Genomic DNA, 14,507 nt, shown 5'->3' on the forward strand with positions numbered 1-14,507 from the left:
CAATGGACTTGATATGAGATCTCTTAAAATCGTGGATTTTGTAGGCTTAATGTACTAGGCCATTCTCCTGCGGCGGCAGGCCAGAACGGGCAGGGTACTGATGCACTCCTTCTGTGTTTTTTCCAGCTATTTGCCGACAGGGCTGTAGTCCCAAGCATGGGTCTTGCAAATTCCCAGGTGACTGCAGGTAAATGACTAAACTGTTTTTCTGTTGTTGTTGTTTTTTTAAATAATAATAATTTTTTTAAATGTAAGAAAGGGGACTGACTTTATTGTGAATACGTTTCTTTGGAGGACAGGAAAGCTTAAAATTCAATTAGGCACATCCGAAGCTTATTAAATTATACCAGCTGTCCAGTGGAATGCGCACACTTCTCTCATAGAAAAAAAAAAAGGGAAACTCTTGTGGGCATAGTCGGTGACTTCATGTACTAACTCTTCTGTAAATTGATAACACGTTTTTTGTAATCTTCCCCTTAATGTGCTAATGGACTGGATGGAGGGATGTGGGTATGTTTCTTTGCGTCTGTGTCCGCCCCCGCCCTGGTTTTCTGTCTCCCAACCCTCCCCCACTTTTCCCATCAATAGGGGAACGTGGAGCATTCTTTAGAATGGGATTAGTACAATCTCCTGGCCCCTTTGCAGGCGGGAGACAGGCCGGTGCTGAGAGGTTAATGGCTGCGCTGGAATCTTGTCAGTTGAGCCTGATGAATGTAGACTTTGCTGCTGGCCTTTGAAGTCTGTTCTTTTATGGTCCCAGACAATGCAGAAGCCAAACCGAGACCTACCCGACTGCTTCATGATTACAGTTTTTGGAACTTTTTGAAATGTACATTATACCGATTTGGGAAAGACTTGCTTTAGCAAATAATTGTTGGTGCTGTGGCATTTTGACACAATTTGCCTTCTCCCATATCTTAAGGATTAGCAGATTTAATATGACACTAACTGGGTCCTTTGGGCCTGTTACTTTTGCCCCCAGACTACCCTGGTTTGAGCTAAGGGAAGCTCACAACACATACTGTAACCAGCGCATCTCAAACCGGTGTTAGAGGGGGCTCTTGTCACAATACAGATCCTGAGTCCCTAGGTCTGGGGTGGGCCCAAGTCACTGTATTTCCAACAAGCTCCTTGAGTGATGTTGCTGTTGCTGGTGGGATCATACCTTGGGTATCACTGTTCCCCAAACTTCAGTAGTCCTGAATGTAACTCCCCAGATTAACCAGGGAACTGTCAAAACATAGATTCTTGGTTACCCTCCCTGCCAAAGCCATGAATCTTAGTCTCTGGGTTTGGCCCATGAATCTGCATTTTGAGAAGCCAGCCTCATGATGTGACTGCTCAGTAGATTTTGAGGACTGCTGCTTGACAGTTATCTGTGGCGTTTGCGCCCCCACCGCTGCATCTGTCCCCCTTCCACGCAGCGGGGAGCACCGGGCTTTGAGCCTGGAAGCTGAAGTGGGAACGAGGGCAGCTGGAAGTAAGAGAAAAACAGGCTGATCTGAAAATGGTCTCTTCCTACACCTCAGAAAGATAAGATTATTTTCTGGAAGGCGGAGGGGGTTTGCACAGTAATCCCAGTGGTGGCGGCCGGCTGTCGCTTCTGACAGCATTGCTGTCGAATGTTGAGCTGGCGTCCACCTCCTTTAACTCTTTGTAATTAGGGGTGTGTGTTCTGGAGAAAGTCAGATCAGCCGCGCTATTAGTGACTCTGGTCCTGCTCTGCGCTCAGATGGGTATCTGGGAGGCCAGCCGCGATTCCTGCTACTGTCATCAGAATAAACACTGCTGCTCAGGGGAGGGCCCTCCCAGCCAGAACAACAGGCTTTGTTTCCAGAATTTAGCCTTTTCTCTTTCGAAGTCTCACCTCCCACTCCCTGCCCAGACACGCACCAGTGCGCTTATTTACTTAAGGTGCAACTTTCCCACACGTAATTTGCATAGTCTCTCAACCCATCTCCCTGCCTTGAAAGAAAATCAAAACAGAACCTTCTAGCTGAGGAAGTTCAGGTTGCGTCCTGCACCAGAAATAGTTGAATGGCAAGTTACCTGTAAGTTGTCTTCTGGATTATGTATTACAGAGGTGGTGGTTTTTTTTTTCTTCTTCCACATGAGAAAACTTGACTGGTTTTGTGGTTCCCAAGTAGACTTAGAGTCCTTTTCCTGGGCTCATATGCTTGCTTTATTGCAAGCCTGCCAATAATATCAAACTTAATTATGAATCATCATATGAGGAAAGTCACTTCAATTTCTCATGAGAACCTTAATCATATACTATTAAACTGGGATGACTTTCTGATGCCTCTTTTAGGGTCAGTATTTTTATTTGTTTTCTTTTGAAGTCATCCGTGGCCTCTTGTGGTTCCTTTTTTTATGCTTGGGGATCCAGCTCTCATTAATTAGGAGGTGAGGTTGGGGCCTCAGCTGCCTCTTCTTGCTTTTATTAGACAAACGGAAGAGGTGTAGCAATCCTTAATTTGGAAGGGAATAAGAGAAGATGATAAGAATATTGCTATTTCTAAATCAGTTTCCTCTTAATGTCTTTCAGGTAAAAATACCAATTTTTAATCGAATGGTTCCTCCCACTGACTTGAGTATTCAGTTTTCAAAAATTTCTACCAGATGATTTATTTCATTTCACTTCTTTAAATAGTCACTTGTTTAGACTGATGTTTCATTTTACATAAACCAGAATCCTCTCTCAGATTAATTTTAAACCACACAGTCTTGTGGTTCTTTGTACTGGGGTGTGTGTGGCTCGTTGGCAAAGTTAGGAAGCAGTTAGTCAGTCTTCTCAGGGGTTAAGTTGATTCTCGGCGTGGGTGATTAGCTATTAGCTGGATCCCTATAATTTTCCCATGACAAGGATTTGCTAGTCTGCCTCCAGCACTCTGGAAACCAAAAGTCTTTCCTTCTGGGGGGGGGGTGCTTGTTTTCCAGTTACAGCTGAGCAGCTTGGGGGTGGGCGAGCTGGTTCTGACCAAGGCTTTTCCTAGGTCCCATTATGGAAATATCTGCCTCTCCCTGCTCCTCACTCACCCCACCTTCATTCCGCCATCAGGCCTTCCCCCAGCCCCCCCACTCCTGTTTGAAAGCTTGATTTTTGAGAAGGCAGTTAAAGTTTCAGAAGGCTTGAAACTTGAGGGGTGAGTGGTTGAGACCCTGCCCTCTCTCCCACCCCAGGTGAAGGTTTATGTTTGTGTTTTTGTTTGGGGATCAAAGGCACCATTTGGCCTCGAAAGAGTCCGATTAATGAGGCGCTTATAAAGGTAACTCAACTCCCTTCCCCAATACTAGATAAACTGAGTTGACCTCTTTTTTTTTTTTTTTTTTTTTTTGCAAAGTGAGAAATAACTATAAAATAAATTAGCACAAACAGCCACCGTCGCAGGATATAAATTACTATGGAATTGGTTCTGAGCGCTCTTGCTTCCCTCACCCTCCCTGCAGAAATGCATTCAGGGGTCCTACCCTCGTCTTTGCCAAAAGACATGCCCCTTTCCCTTCTTGTTTGATTTCATAAAGCCTCATCGTGAGGCCGTTTCCTGCCGCACTTGGTGTCCTGTTGCATTTTTGTGCGTGACTTGCTGTTTGGACAAAGGGCTGAGCCAAGCTGCTGTGTAAAAGTTGCCCAGAGTGCTGCATTTGCGGAGACTTTCACATGGCTATTGTTGTCATCCGAGAGTCCTTCCTTCCCCTCCATGGTCTGCCCTGGGATTGATTTATTCCACCCTTGGCTCATTCCTGTGAGCCTGAGAAGAGTGGCTTTGTGAAGGGCAGTCCCACACTGGCCTCTCTCCCCAAACAGCCCTCCCTTTGTCTTGAGTCCCCGAGGAGGGGACCTTGGCCCAACTATGAAAATGTTTGTTTAGAGGGAGCCCCAGACAAACCTTGAGAGTCTACCATCCTGTCACCAGAAACAAAACAGAAAAACCCTGCATTTTGCATCCTCATCTTTTAATGGTGCAGCTTTCCCCTGAGTGTTCCACAGACTAAAGGAGGGTCTGCTGTCTGTCCCCCAGGTGCCAGTACGGCTGGCAGGGCCTGTACTGTGACAAGTGCATCCCGCACCCGGGGTGTGTCCACGGCACCTGTAACGAGCCCTGGCAGTGCCTCTGTGAGACCAACTGGGGTGGTCAGCTCTGCGACAAAGGTACGTCCTTCAGGGATGGACCTGGCGGGGTGGGGTGTGCCAGAGGGAGCAAGGGGGTCTGAGGGGTGGGACAGTGGTGATTTGGTTTTATTGCTCTTTGTTTATATTTGCAGGGGCTTTTTATTATAGCTCATGAGTCTGTTTAAATTTGCCTTTAATGCTCCGGTTTGGGTATTTTCTCCTTTTAAAAAAGTTAACATATAATTGACGTATAGTAGTTAGGTGTACCACAATAAGTCTGGTTTCCACCTGTCACCTTAAGAACGTTAATACAATGTTACTGACTCTGTTCCTCAAGCTGTGCGTTATGTTCCCAGGAATTATTTATAACTTCTGGGTTTTAAAAGGAATGGGGCTGGACTGGGGCTGGCAGCCTTACATCTTTGAACGACTGACTGCTCTGGGGTCTCCTTGGCAGATCTCAATTACTGCGGGACTCACCAGCCGTGTCTCAATCGGGGAACTTGTAGCAACACAGGTCCTGACAAATACCAGTGTTCCTGCCCTGAGGGCTATTCAGGACCCAACTGTGAGATTGGTAAGTGGTCCAGGCGGAATGAAATCCCTTTAATTTTTTCATATACTCGGCTTTAAAAACATACTTAAAGGACTCATAAAAAGATGAACAGATCCTCCAAGGTTAAGACTTGTTATCTCAGCAGTTCTTTGGTCTTTGAAACTGCCTTCAAGTTGCTCACATGTTTTGGGTGATGCCGATGAGCGTGAGCACAGAAGGCACTCTGTGATGCCATGACCCCGGCTCTGAGATGCCTTGGAATGTGGCTGGTGACAGCACAGCAAGAGGGATGACTTCCTTTCTTTCCTAGACACAGCAGGGTTCTATCACAGGCTTGCTTTTATTTTTTGAAACAACCTTGAGCTGGTGGCCCAGGCGGGGGACTGGGGTGTGGAGAAGAGAGGTATGGGTAGCCCAGAGTGGCATCCCTTGCTGACTGCCATCCTGGTTTTTGCAGCAGAGCACGCCTGCCTCTCTGATCCCTGTCACAACAGAGGCAGCTGCAGGGAGACCTCACTGGGGTTTGAGTGTGAGTGTTCTCCAGGCTGGACCGGCCCCACGTGCTCCACAAGTAAGTCCGGGTTTCGGCCTGTGTCCTTTCTCGAGGGTCATTGTGTTGAGGGACAGGGTTGGGGCAGATACCTGGGGTCACGGTCCAGTGTGAGGTCTCCATGAGGGCCTATCCTGGAGGAAGGGGATGGATGCAGTCTGGTGGGGAGTCGGGCTTGAGCTTCCAGCCTTTGTACTTAGAAGTCCCCCCCATTTTCCCTGCCGAGTGAGCACATGTGTCTGCCACTGGAAGAAACTCGCTCGTGGCATAGCTCCGAACTTTGCATGTACTCCTTGCAGCTCTGCCTCCTCCATCCAAATCGAGTATGGAGAGTCTTCTCGTAAGGGGAGGTTGTCACTGCTGAATTTCGTCTTGGGGGCAAGAGGCCTGCGCCATGCCTGCCAGCTTTGGCTGTGTGTCAGAACACTGGGTACTTGACAGTGCAGGTCTCCGTGTCTCACAGTTTCCCTTTGGAACTGGGGAGTCCATATTCTTTAACAAGTTCACGGGTTTCTGAGGTGCTGCCAGGCCTGAGAACCACTGTCATCAGCACCCCGAGCGCAGCAGCACGCAGCATGGGTCAGGATGTGGGTTCTGCGGTCCGATGGCCTGGGCTGGCACCATGGCCTGCATGGAACAGCTTGTGGAAGTCTAGCCACATAACCACCCCATGCCCTGTTGAAACAGCTTGTGAAGAACACTCAGTGAATTGGCAGAGAGAGCCTGGCACCTTATAAGTGGGCAGTGGATGAATGCTTAAGAGATCTCTCTAGTCCAGGGCAGAAGTGGAGAGTCCCTTCCTCTAGGTGTGCTATTTTGGGACAGCTCTGAACAAGAATAAAGAATAAGGTTTTCCACCAGTAAAGAAGTTTTTCCTTAATTCTTAGCTACCTCTGAGCTATGATGAAACTTTTCTTTAAAAATAACCAAAGGGTTGATCCTCTGGGGATCCAGCTAGCCCTCTCCCTGCCTGCTTAGGTTGGGGATTAAATGATCTGGGGCAGTGGGGGATTTAAGGCTAAAATCAGGCCTGCCTGTCATTGGAGCAGTCACTTAGAGCAGGTGTCGGGCCCTTCAGTGACGGCCCCTCGTGGGGTATTAAATTATCTTAATTGTCAAACGGATTGAGATTAAACTGCCAGCCCTTTTCCATTTTTGTCAAACAGACATTGATGACTGTTCTCCAAATAACTGTTCCCATGGGGGCACCTGCCTGGACTTGGTTAATGGATTTAAGTGCGTGTGCCCGCCCCAGTGGACTGGCAAAACGTGCCAGTTAGGTAAGAAAGTTCCTGCACCAAGGGTGGCTTTGATAATCAGAGCTGTTAAGGAAGGTGAGCATGTGGCCAGTGCTCTGAGTTTGCACACAACATGCTAGGAAGTAATTTATTATCTAGAGTCCAGCCAGAGGGCCTGGGAGAAATCACTTGAATGCAAATGGACGGCTCTTTTAGGCCCTGTGGGAAAGCTGTGGGACTCCCTGAACCATGTCAATCGCCTGTCCGAGGAGTGTTCAGCTGGACTCCAAACGGGGATGATCTCATGAGGAATGAGCTGTCTGCATTCTTTTTGCCACATTTAAATCCCAGCAACTAGGTTGTGCCAGGTTTTGCACAGAAATGCCTAGTGGCTTTCTGCACTGCTGTTGGGGCCCGTTGTTCACCAGCAGCCAGAAGTTATCAATCAGCATTCCTTACTGGATAATGATTGGGAAGAGGGATCAGATGTTCAAAATAAAGGGGACCTAGTATCTGTTATTTAGCTAGCTTATCCAAATGTCTCCTATTTTACAAACTGTTAGCACAGTATTCTTGGGAGGGAAGGGCATTTGGGGGGGACTCCACTCCTCCCTGCTCATCCTCATTTTCTTTCAGATGCAAATGAGTGTGAAGCCAAACCTTGTGTCAATGCCAAATCCTGTAAGAATCTAATTGCAAGCTACTACTGTGACTGCCTCCCCGGCTGGACGGGTCAGAACTGTGAAATAAGTGAGTGGTTTTGTTTTGATTTTGATTTTCATGAAACTTGGGTGTTGAAGGCAGTTGCCAGTCCTTAGAAGGCTGCAGTGATAAAAAGGAAAACCGAACGGAGTGGTGTTTCAGAAGCGGGAGTGATTAGTGCTGAAATGAAAACAGAGCTTTTATCAGGCTCATTAGCTGGTAAAAGGGTCATATTCTGATAAGATGGCTAAAACAATGCTGTGAAGTTTCACTCGCTCAGTCCAGTCTGGAAGAATTAGGGAGGTAGGGAGGGAGGGTAGGGAGGGAGGGTTCCCACCCTCTGCAATTACCTTATCTCACCGGAAGCACACTGCAAATCTGATTTGAAGAGTTTATCTGTTTGAGCTGAGAAGGCTTTTCAATTAAGCCCAATTTCAATGTAAATTATCTCTTTAATATTACTTTTCTTTTTTTAAAGATATTAATGACTGCCTTGGCCAGTGTCAGAATGACGCCGCCTGTCGGGTATGTAAATCTTTGCTTAAATCAAAACCTTAATGAGTGACAACCAATTTAAGATTGACGTGACCCTGGGAGAGCTCTGTCCCTGTGAGATTTTAAAATGCAGGTGAAAAGTGAGTGTCTAGAAGTTTCACTTGGGCTCCTGTTACCCCAGCCTCCTGGGAGTCATCTTGAAGGCACGCAACAGGAATTCCTCCCACATTTCGAGAGGCTTGGCATTTGGCTATTTTAGTGAATCAGCTGAACCGTGACAGTCATGCTAAACCACTGAAGCCCTGTGTTTGTGGATACATAGAAAAAAAGCATGTGTTTCTCCCCCCTCCTTCTCCTCCTCCAGGATTTGGTTAATGGTTATCGCTGTATCTGTCCACCTGGCTATGCAGGCGATCACTGTGAGAGAGACATCGATGAATGTGCCAGCAACCCCTGTTTGAATGGGGGTCACTGTCAGGATGAAATCAACAGATTCCAGTGTCTGTGTCCCACTGGTTTCTCTGGAAACCTCTGTCAGGTGAGCAGTGCTGGCACCTCTAGCCAAGTTTTCATGGGGGAGTCTCTTCTTGCTCCACCTCCTCTCCTTCCCTTTGTCATCCTACCTCCTCTCCACCCCTACCTCCTTCTCCCCGCTTCTCCCCTTCCCCCCTCCCTCCCTTCCTTCCCTCTCCCCCTCCCTCCCTTCCCCCTTCCCTTCCCTCTCTCTTTCCTGTCCCTTTTCTCTCCCTTCTCCCACACCACTCTTGACTTTTTTGTCTTGAGTCTCTGTGAAATCTAGTACCTCCCATTGACTAGGGATCTCTGCTAGACAAATGGTGGTGGAAAGAGATGCAGTGATTTTCTTGGTAGTGTCCGTGGTCTGTTTCACACCCCCACCCCCGACTCAGCGCGCTCTCTCTCTCTGTCCTGTTTTTCCAGTGCCTACTGGACAGTCTCTGGGACATGGCTGTGTATTATGCGGGGGGTTCTGAGATAGAAGAAATGGCCAAATTCCAGTGTCTGCTGCCCCAGAGCTGTTATAATCATACCTTTGTTTTACTGTTTCCTCTCCCACTGCCCTGCTCCTCCTGGTCCTTGCAGCTGGACATAGATTATTGTGAGCCCAATCCCTGCCAGAATGGTGCTCAGTGCTACAACCGTGCCAGCGACTATTTCTGCAAGTGTACTGAGGACTATGAAGGCAAGAACTGCTCCCACCTTAAAGACCACTGCCGCACAACCCCCTGTGAAGGTACCGCCCTCCCCCGGGCTCCTGGCTTGTCTCCAAAGCTCACTCCTCTGTCCCCACTTGTCATTGTTCCTTGATACTCGGAGAAGAGTGTAGGTGAGGAGATCAAACCCTCTAACCTGGCTGCTTGGAAGTCAGAACACATGGAAGCAATTGAGTTGGGTCCGCCGGTGGGAGGACCATGTCTACAGGTAGCCCAGGGGAGAGAGTGAAATTCATGTAGCATTCCCCGTCTGGGGTGGGCTGATTTGCAAGACTGCGACTCATTCCTCAGAGCAGCACTGTCAGGAAAACTGGTGGAAACAGTCCCCGTCTGTGCTCTCAGGTGTGGTGGTCACAGGCCACGTGTGGCCAGAGGAGCATTTAGAGTGTGACTAGTGTAACGGGAAACTCTTATTTAATTTAATTTCAAACGATTTAAATTTAAATGGCCATATATAGCTTGTGGCTGCTATCTTTAGGTGGCACAGTCTTACAGGTTCTAGAAGTTTGTCCATCAGCCTTGCCTTAATTTAAGCACGATAAAGTAGGAAGTAAAGCTGGTTTTTCTTCCTTTCCAGAGCTTCTGCCAAAGAGATGTGAAAGGCAGGACAGGGGTCCACAGACATGAGACTTCTCAGCCACTAGGGAGAAAATCCCTTTAACAAACTAATAAACTTTAAAAACTTCAGTCTGCCTGGCATCTCGGTGTTGTCACAGTGCAACAGGGCATGTTGCCAGAGTCTTGGCCCTGCGGTGCCTCTTGATCTCTTCCCCTCATTAGCCAAAGGTGCCTGTGTCTGGGAAAGCAGGCTTGGCATATGTCCTTGGCTTAGGAACGCCGTGTCTCATGGGTCAGTGGCCATAATCTGATCCCGAGTCTGTCTTGTAGTGATTGACAGCTGCACAGTGGCCATGGCTTCCAACGACACGCCTGAAGGGGTGCGGTATATCTCCTCGAACGTCTGTGGCCCCCATGGGAAGTGCAAGAGTCAGTCGGGAGGCAAATTCACGTGTGACTGTAACAAAGGCTTCACTGGAACCTACTGCCATGAAAGTAAGAGCCTCTCCCTCTCCCTGCCTCTGCCCAGCTCAGGGGGCATGCGAGTCTGGATTGTTTCAGTCGAGACTAGTGAAGGTTTACCATTGCGTCTAGGATCTAAGACTGAGTTGTGTTTAACTTATAAGATCACTGATGCCTATGAGCCTTCAGCACATTTCAGAATGTTCTAGAATCTCACTAGTTTGGGTGGTCCTGCTTTCTGTGGAAATTTCTTCCCCACACCCACTGAGCAGCTTAGCCTGTAAGGGCATTAATAAAATGCATGTGGCATTTTCAGAAGAGCCCTGCTCAGTGGGTGAGCCACCTGCTAAATGAGAGACAATCCTGATGGAAGTGAGGACTTTTGAGATGCCAAGTGCATTTTCTCAAGTGGTAGCTTTATAGAGCAGTGCCCAGCTTTACTGGTACTTCATTTACCGGACTTCTGCTTCCTTTTCTCTTAGATATTAATGACTGTGAGAGCAACCCCTGTAAAAATGGTGGCACCTGCATCGATGGTGTCAACTCCTACAAGTGCATCTGTAGTGACGGCTGGGAGGGGGCCTACTGTGAAACCAGTGAGTCTGGTCTTCTTGGGACAGACAGCTCTGGCGTTGGGGAGGGTTGGGGGGGGGTGGTCAATCTATGTAGCTTTCCTCTTTCATGGAAATTTCTGAAAGGAAGACCCCAGCTGTTCCTGCAGTGGAACAGCATGGCCTGGCTCCTATTTGTATTTGTTCATGTGGGTGACAGCCAGTGGGAAGGAATCGCTGCTGAGGAGCTACAGAATGTGATTGTGTACTTAGGATGACAGACATCCCTGCTTGCAATTGATTGTCATTTCTGCCTGTCGTGGTTTTCAGTTTCGTGGGAGTGACAGGCCTCCTCCTGACTTCACTAACTTGCGTGGGGTTACAAGTAACCTGGTTGGGGGCTCCTTTACTCCTGCAAAGGGTGATGGTGTTAAAGTCCAGGGATTTCTCAGCTGGTCTTAGAACTTGGGGTGGAAAGCAGGGATGGGGGTGGCCATAGGAAATGCGTGGCTCTCATGGGTTGTGAAGGGTCCTGGGTGCATGTTCAGCTGGGGGTCTCTTCTTTGGTTCTAGATATCAACGACTGCAGCCAGAACCCCTGCCACAATGGGGGCTCATGTCGCGACCTAGTCAACGACTTTTACTGTGACTGTAAAAACGGGTGGAAAGGAAAGACCTGCCACTCTCGTAAGTGGTAGCTGACGGGGATGCTGTCCCTGGAACCCCTCTGTCTGTCTGCTGTGAGGGGAGTCAGCCACGGGCTCACACTAAGGTCTTCCGCCTCCAGGTGACAGCCAGTGTGATGAGGCCACGTGCAACAACGGGGGCACCTGCTATGACGAAGGGGATGCTTTCAAGTGCATGTGTCCTGCAGGCTGGGAAGGAACGACCTGTAACATAGGTAAGTCTCTGCCCCACTCAGTCTCCTGTGAGTGCTCTCCTGGCTGTGGCTTTTGCCCCTTCAGACTGTTTTCGAATCCTCAGGGAGGGTGGTCTCTGTTCTTGTCTTACAGCCCGAAATAGTAGCTGCCTGCCAAACCCCTGCCATAACGGGGGCACCTGTGTGGTCAATGGCGAATCCTTCACGTGTGTCTGCAAAGAAGGCTGGGAGGGGCCCATCTGCACTCAGAGTGAGTGTCCCCCACCCGTGGAACTCTCCGGGGGCTGTGGGAGCACATCCTGACAGCCTCAGGGACTCGAAGTAGAAACCAGAAGCAGCATAGCTGTTTGATGTCTGCTTCTGCATCACCTGGGTCTGTTCTAATGACTTGATGGGATGCAGCCCTGACCCGGGCATGAGAAAGTCGCCAAGGAGATAAGTGGAGACAGATGGCGTCTCGTTCCCAGCTCTGCTCTGACCAGCAGCCTGTCTCCTTCCATTCTCACACCCTGTCCCCAGCCCTGCCAGGGCCTCTTCCTGTGTACATGTGTCCCACGGTGAGCGGAACAAAGTGTGGTGCAGGCCTGGTTCCAATTGAGCAGGGGTCTTAAGTGAATTTTGCTGGTGTTAACTACGACCTTATCATTTGGGTATTATGGAAATTGGTGGTGCTTTCACTCAGGGCTAAGACTGCTTCACTATTAAGTTGTCTTTTTACTTTGCAGATACCAACGACTGCAGCCCTCATCCCTGGTAAGCGTGACCACCTTTTAAGCCAGCACTTGTTGGCTGTAATGTGCAGGGGCCTCACCCAGGATCTTGTTTAAAATGAAGGTTCGGACTTAGTAGGTTGGCTGGGCTGCAGACCCTGCCTTTCTAACACGCACCCATGGGGTGCCCATCCGCCTGGTCTGTGGACCACACTTTGAATTAGCCAGGCTGTCTTCATTTAGAGCAGTGATTCTCACCCTTCACTGCCCACAAATCACCTGGGAGCTTTTTAAAAATAAGATCCAGTGCCTGGGCTGCAGTTGGGACCTGTCAGATGAGACACTCTGTGGGTGGGACCCATCAGTATTTTTCAAGTTCCCTGGGCAGTGGTGAGTGTGGCCAGGGGTGAGAGCTGCTGTGGTCACTGGCGAGGCTCCCTGTGTTGGCTGGCAGCCGATATCGCGGACAGGGAGGTTGGTAACCTAGGTGGTCTTTGCTCTCTTCTTAGTTACAACAGTGGCACATGCGTGGATGGAGACAACTGGTACCGGTGTGAGTGCGCCCCTGGTTTTGCTGGGCCTGACTGCAGAATAAGTAAGGACTGCCCCTCGCTGGGTTTGCAGGGGCTTTTTTTTTTTTTTAAGATTTTATTTATTTATTTATTTATTTTTGAGAGAGGGGGAAGGAGAGGGAGAAAGAGAAGGAAACATCAATGTGTGGTGCCTCTTGTGTGCCCCCTACTGGGGACCTGGCCCGTAACCCAGGCATGTGACCTGACTAGGAGTCGAACCAGAGATCTTTCGGTTCACAGCCCAGCACTTAGTCCACTGAACCACTCCAACCAGGGCTGCAGTAGCTTTATTTTCCCCACATCACCCCTCAGCCTGAGAGTTTTCATCTTGAAAACAATTACGGCCATGATGCCCTTTATTTGCCAAGCAGAGCTCTGTAATCCCTGCCCCCTCCTCCAGCTGGCTGGACCCTCAGGTACCTGTTAAGCCTCCCGTGGGTGGCACAGCCCTCCTGGTTCTAGGGAAGGGAGCACCAGGCACAGAACTTGACGATTAGGGTAGTCTGTGCCCCTAAGGAAAGAGTGTGCCTTTAGCCACAACTAATATGATATTGTGGGCAAGTGGACAGTGACCACAGCTGCACTGGCGGGGCACAGAGCTAACACCGATGGAAGGGACAAGGGCTGTGGTCTCTGGAGGCAAGATCAGGCGCTGGTGGAAGGACTAAAACAAAAACTGGGAGTGGGCAGTGCAGTTTTTCAGGAACCTTAAAGTTTATTCTTTATTTTGAGCCTTTTCTCCTAGTTTTTTTATAAGCCATATCTTTTACAAAAGCCATAGAATAGTGGGTTTTTTTCCCTAACTTATTTGAAATTTTACTAGTGTTTGCAATCTCCTATTCTAGGACCGAGTGGACTCCATCGCTGGATGGGGGTGCCTTGTTTCTATTTCACGTTTCTAAGTTGACATATGGCCTGAGAGCCATATCTGGCCTGCTGCCTGTTTTTATAAATAAAGTTTTATTGGCATACAGCCACGCTCATTCATTTACACTGTCTGGGGCTGCTTTTAAGCTATGATAAGAGTTGGGTAGTTGTGACAGGGACCACATGGCCTACAAAGCCTAAAATATTTGCTGTCTGACCCTTTTAAAGAAATCTGCCAGCCCTTCCAATAAATTGCACTCGGAAAAAGGAACTTATTTTGGGAGGTAGCAGTGTAAAGTTAAATGCTTCTCAGCTGTTAAAAGTCCAGCTAATGGTGACTGGGGGGCAGCAGTGATGGGTAGGGCTTTCGGAGCACTGATACTGTTTCTTTATTTGGCTGCTGATTACATGAAAATTTTATCAACCTTACACTGCTCATAAGCCTTCCTATTTGTATGTAATGCCACTGAAAGCTTAGGAAAACATCGCTGCCTCCAGTTGGAGCCTAAACTTGAATTTCATTTCTCCTAGACATAAACGAATGCCAGTCTTCACCTTGTGCTTTTGGAGCAACCTGTGTGGATGAGATCAATGGCTACCGGTGTGTCTGCCCCCCAGGGCACAGTGGTGCCAAGTGCCAGGAAGGTATGTGGGCCAGGCCCCAGCTTCCCCTGTGTCTTGTGGGGTGAATTGGTGCTGAGGTCACTGCAGTCACCATTTTGACCATGAGTAGACACTGTGCCCAGGGAGAGAACACAGTAGGGACATACAGTGGGGATAACAGGGAAGGGGGAACTTTGAGAGGTTCCCTAAAAACAGGGTAGCTGTTGCCTTCCTGTAATTGTGTTATGTAGCAAACTACCTCCAAACTCTGGCTTACAATAGGCATTTATTTGCATTCATGGGTACACAGAGTGGGCAGAGTGATAGGTGCTGCAGGTTAGGCTTAGGTCTGTTCTTGGTTCCTCCTCACCCTCCGGGCCATCAGCGGCACCTGGGGTGTGTTCTTTTTCTGGCATA

At 48.7% G+C, this 14,507-nt stretch overlaps 1 protein-coding gene across 1 annotated transcript in view; it reads left to right on the top strand.

The window, feature by feature from the left end:
• Positions 1-14,507, top strand: part of JAG1 (jagged canonical Notch ligand 1) — a 35,537-nt gene that overhangs the window by 16,731 nt on the left and 4,299 nt on the right. Inside the window, exons 5-21 of the mRNA XM_037136447.2 lie at positions 127-187; positions 4,023-4,153; positions 4,572-4,691; positions 5,128-5,241; positions 6,387-6,500; positions 7,095-7,208; positions 7,639-7,685; positions 8,020-8,193; positions 8,757-8,907; positions 9,776-9,940; positions 10,390-10,503; positions 11,032-11,145; positions 11,246-11,359; positions 11,472-11,588; positions 12,064-12,091; positions 12,558-12,643; positions 14,019-14,132. Of these exons, the coding sequence (XP_036992342.1) occupies positions 127-187; positions 4,023-4,153; positions 4,572-4,691; positions 5,128-5,241; positions 6,387-6,500; positions 7,095-7,208; positions 7,639-7,685; positions 8,020-8,193; positions 8,757-8,907; positions 9,776-9,940; positions 10,390-10,503; positions 11,032-11,145; positions 11,246-11,359; positions 11,472-11,588; positions 12,064-12,091; positions 12,558-12,643; positions 14,019-14,132 (1,878 nt within the window). The remainder of the gene's footprint in view (positions 1-126; positions 188-4,022; positions 4,154-4,571; positions 4,692-5,127; positions 5,242-6,386; positions 6,501-7,094; positions 7,209-7,638; positions 7,686-8,019; positions 8,194-8,756; positions 8,908-9,775; positions 9,941-10,389; positions 10,504-11,031; positions 11,146-11,245; positions 11,360-11,471; positions 11,589-12,063; positions 12,092-12,557; positions 12,644-14,018; positions 14,133-14,507) is intronic.

Source organism: Artibeus jamaicensis, unplaced genomic scaffold (genome assembly GCF_021234435.1).
Source record: "Artibeus jamaicensis isolate MK-2021 breed Jamaican fruit bat unplaced genomic scaffold, CSHL_Jam_final contig_685, whole genome shotgun sequence".
NCBI lineage: Eukaryota > Metazoa > Chordata > Mammalia > Chiroptera > Phyllostomidae > Artibeus > Artibeus jamaicensis.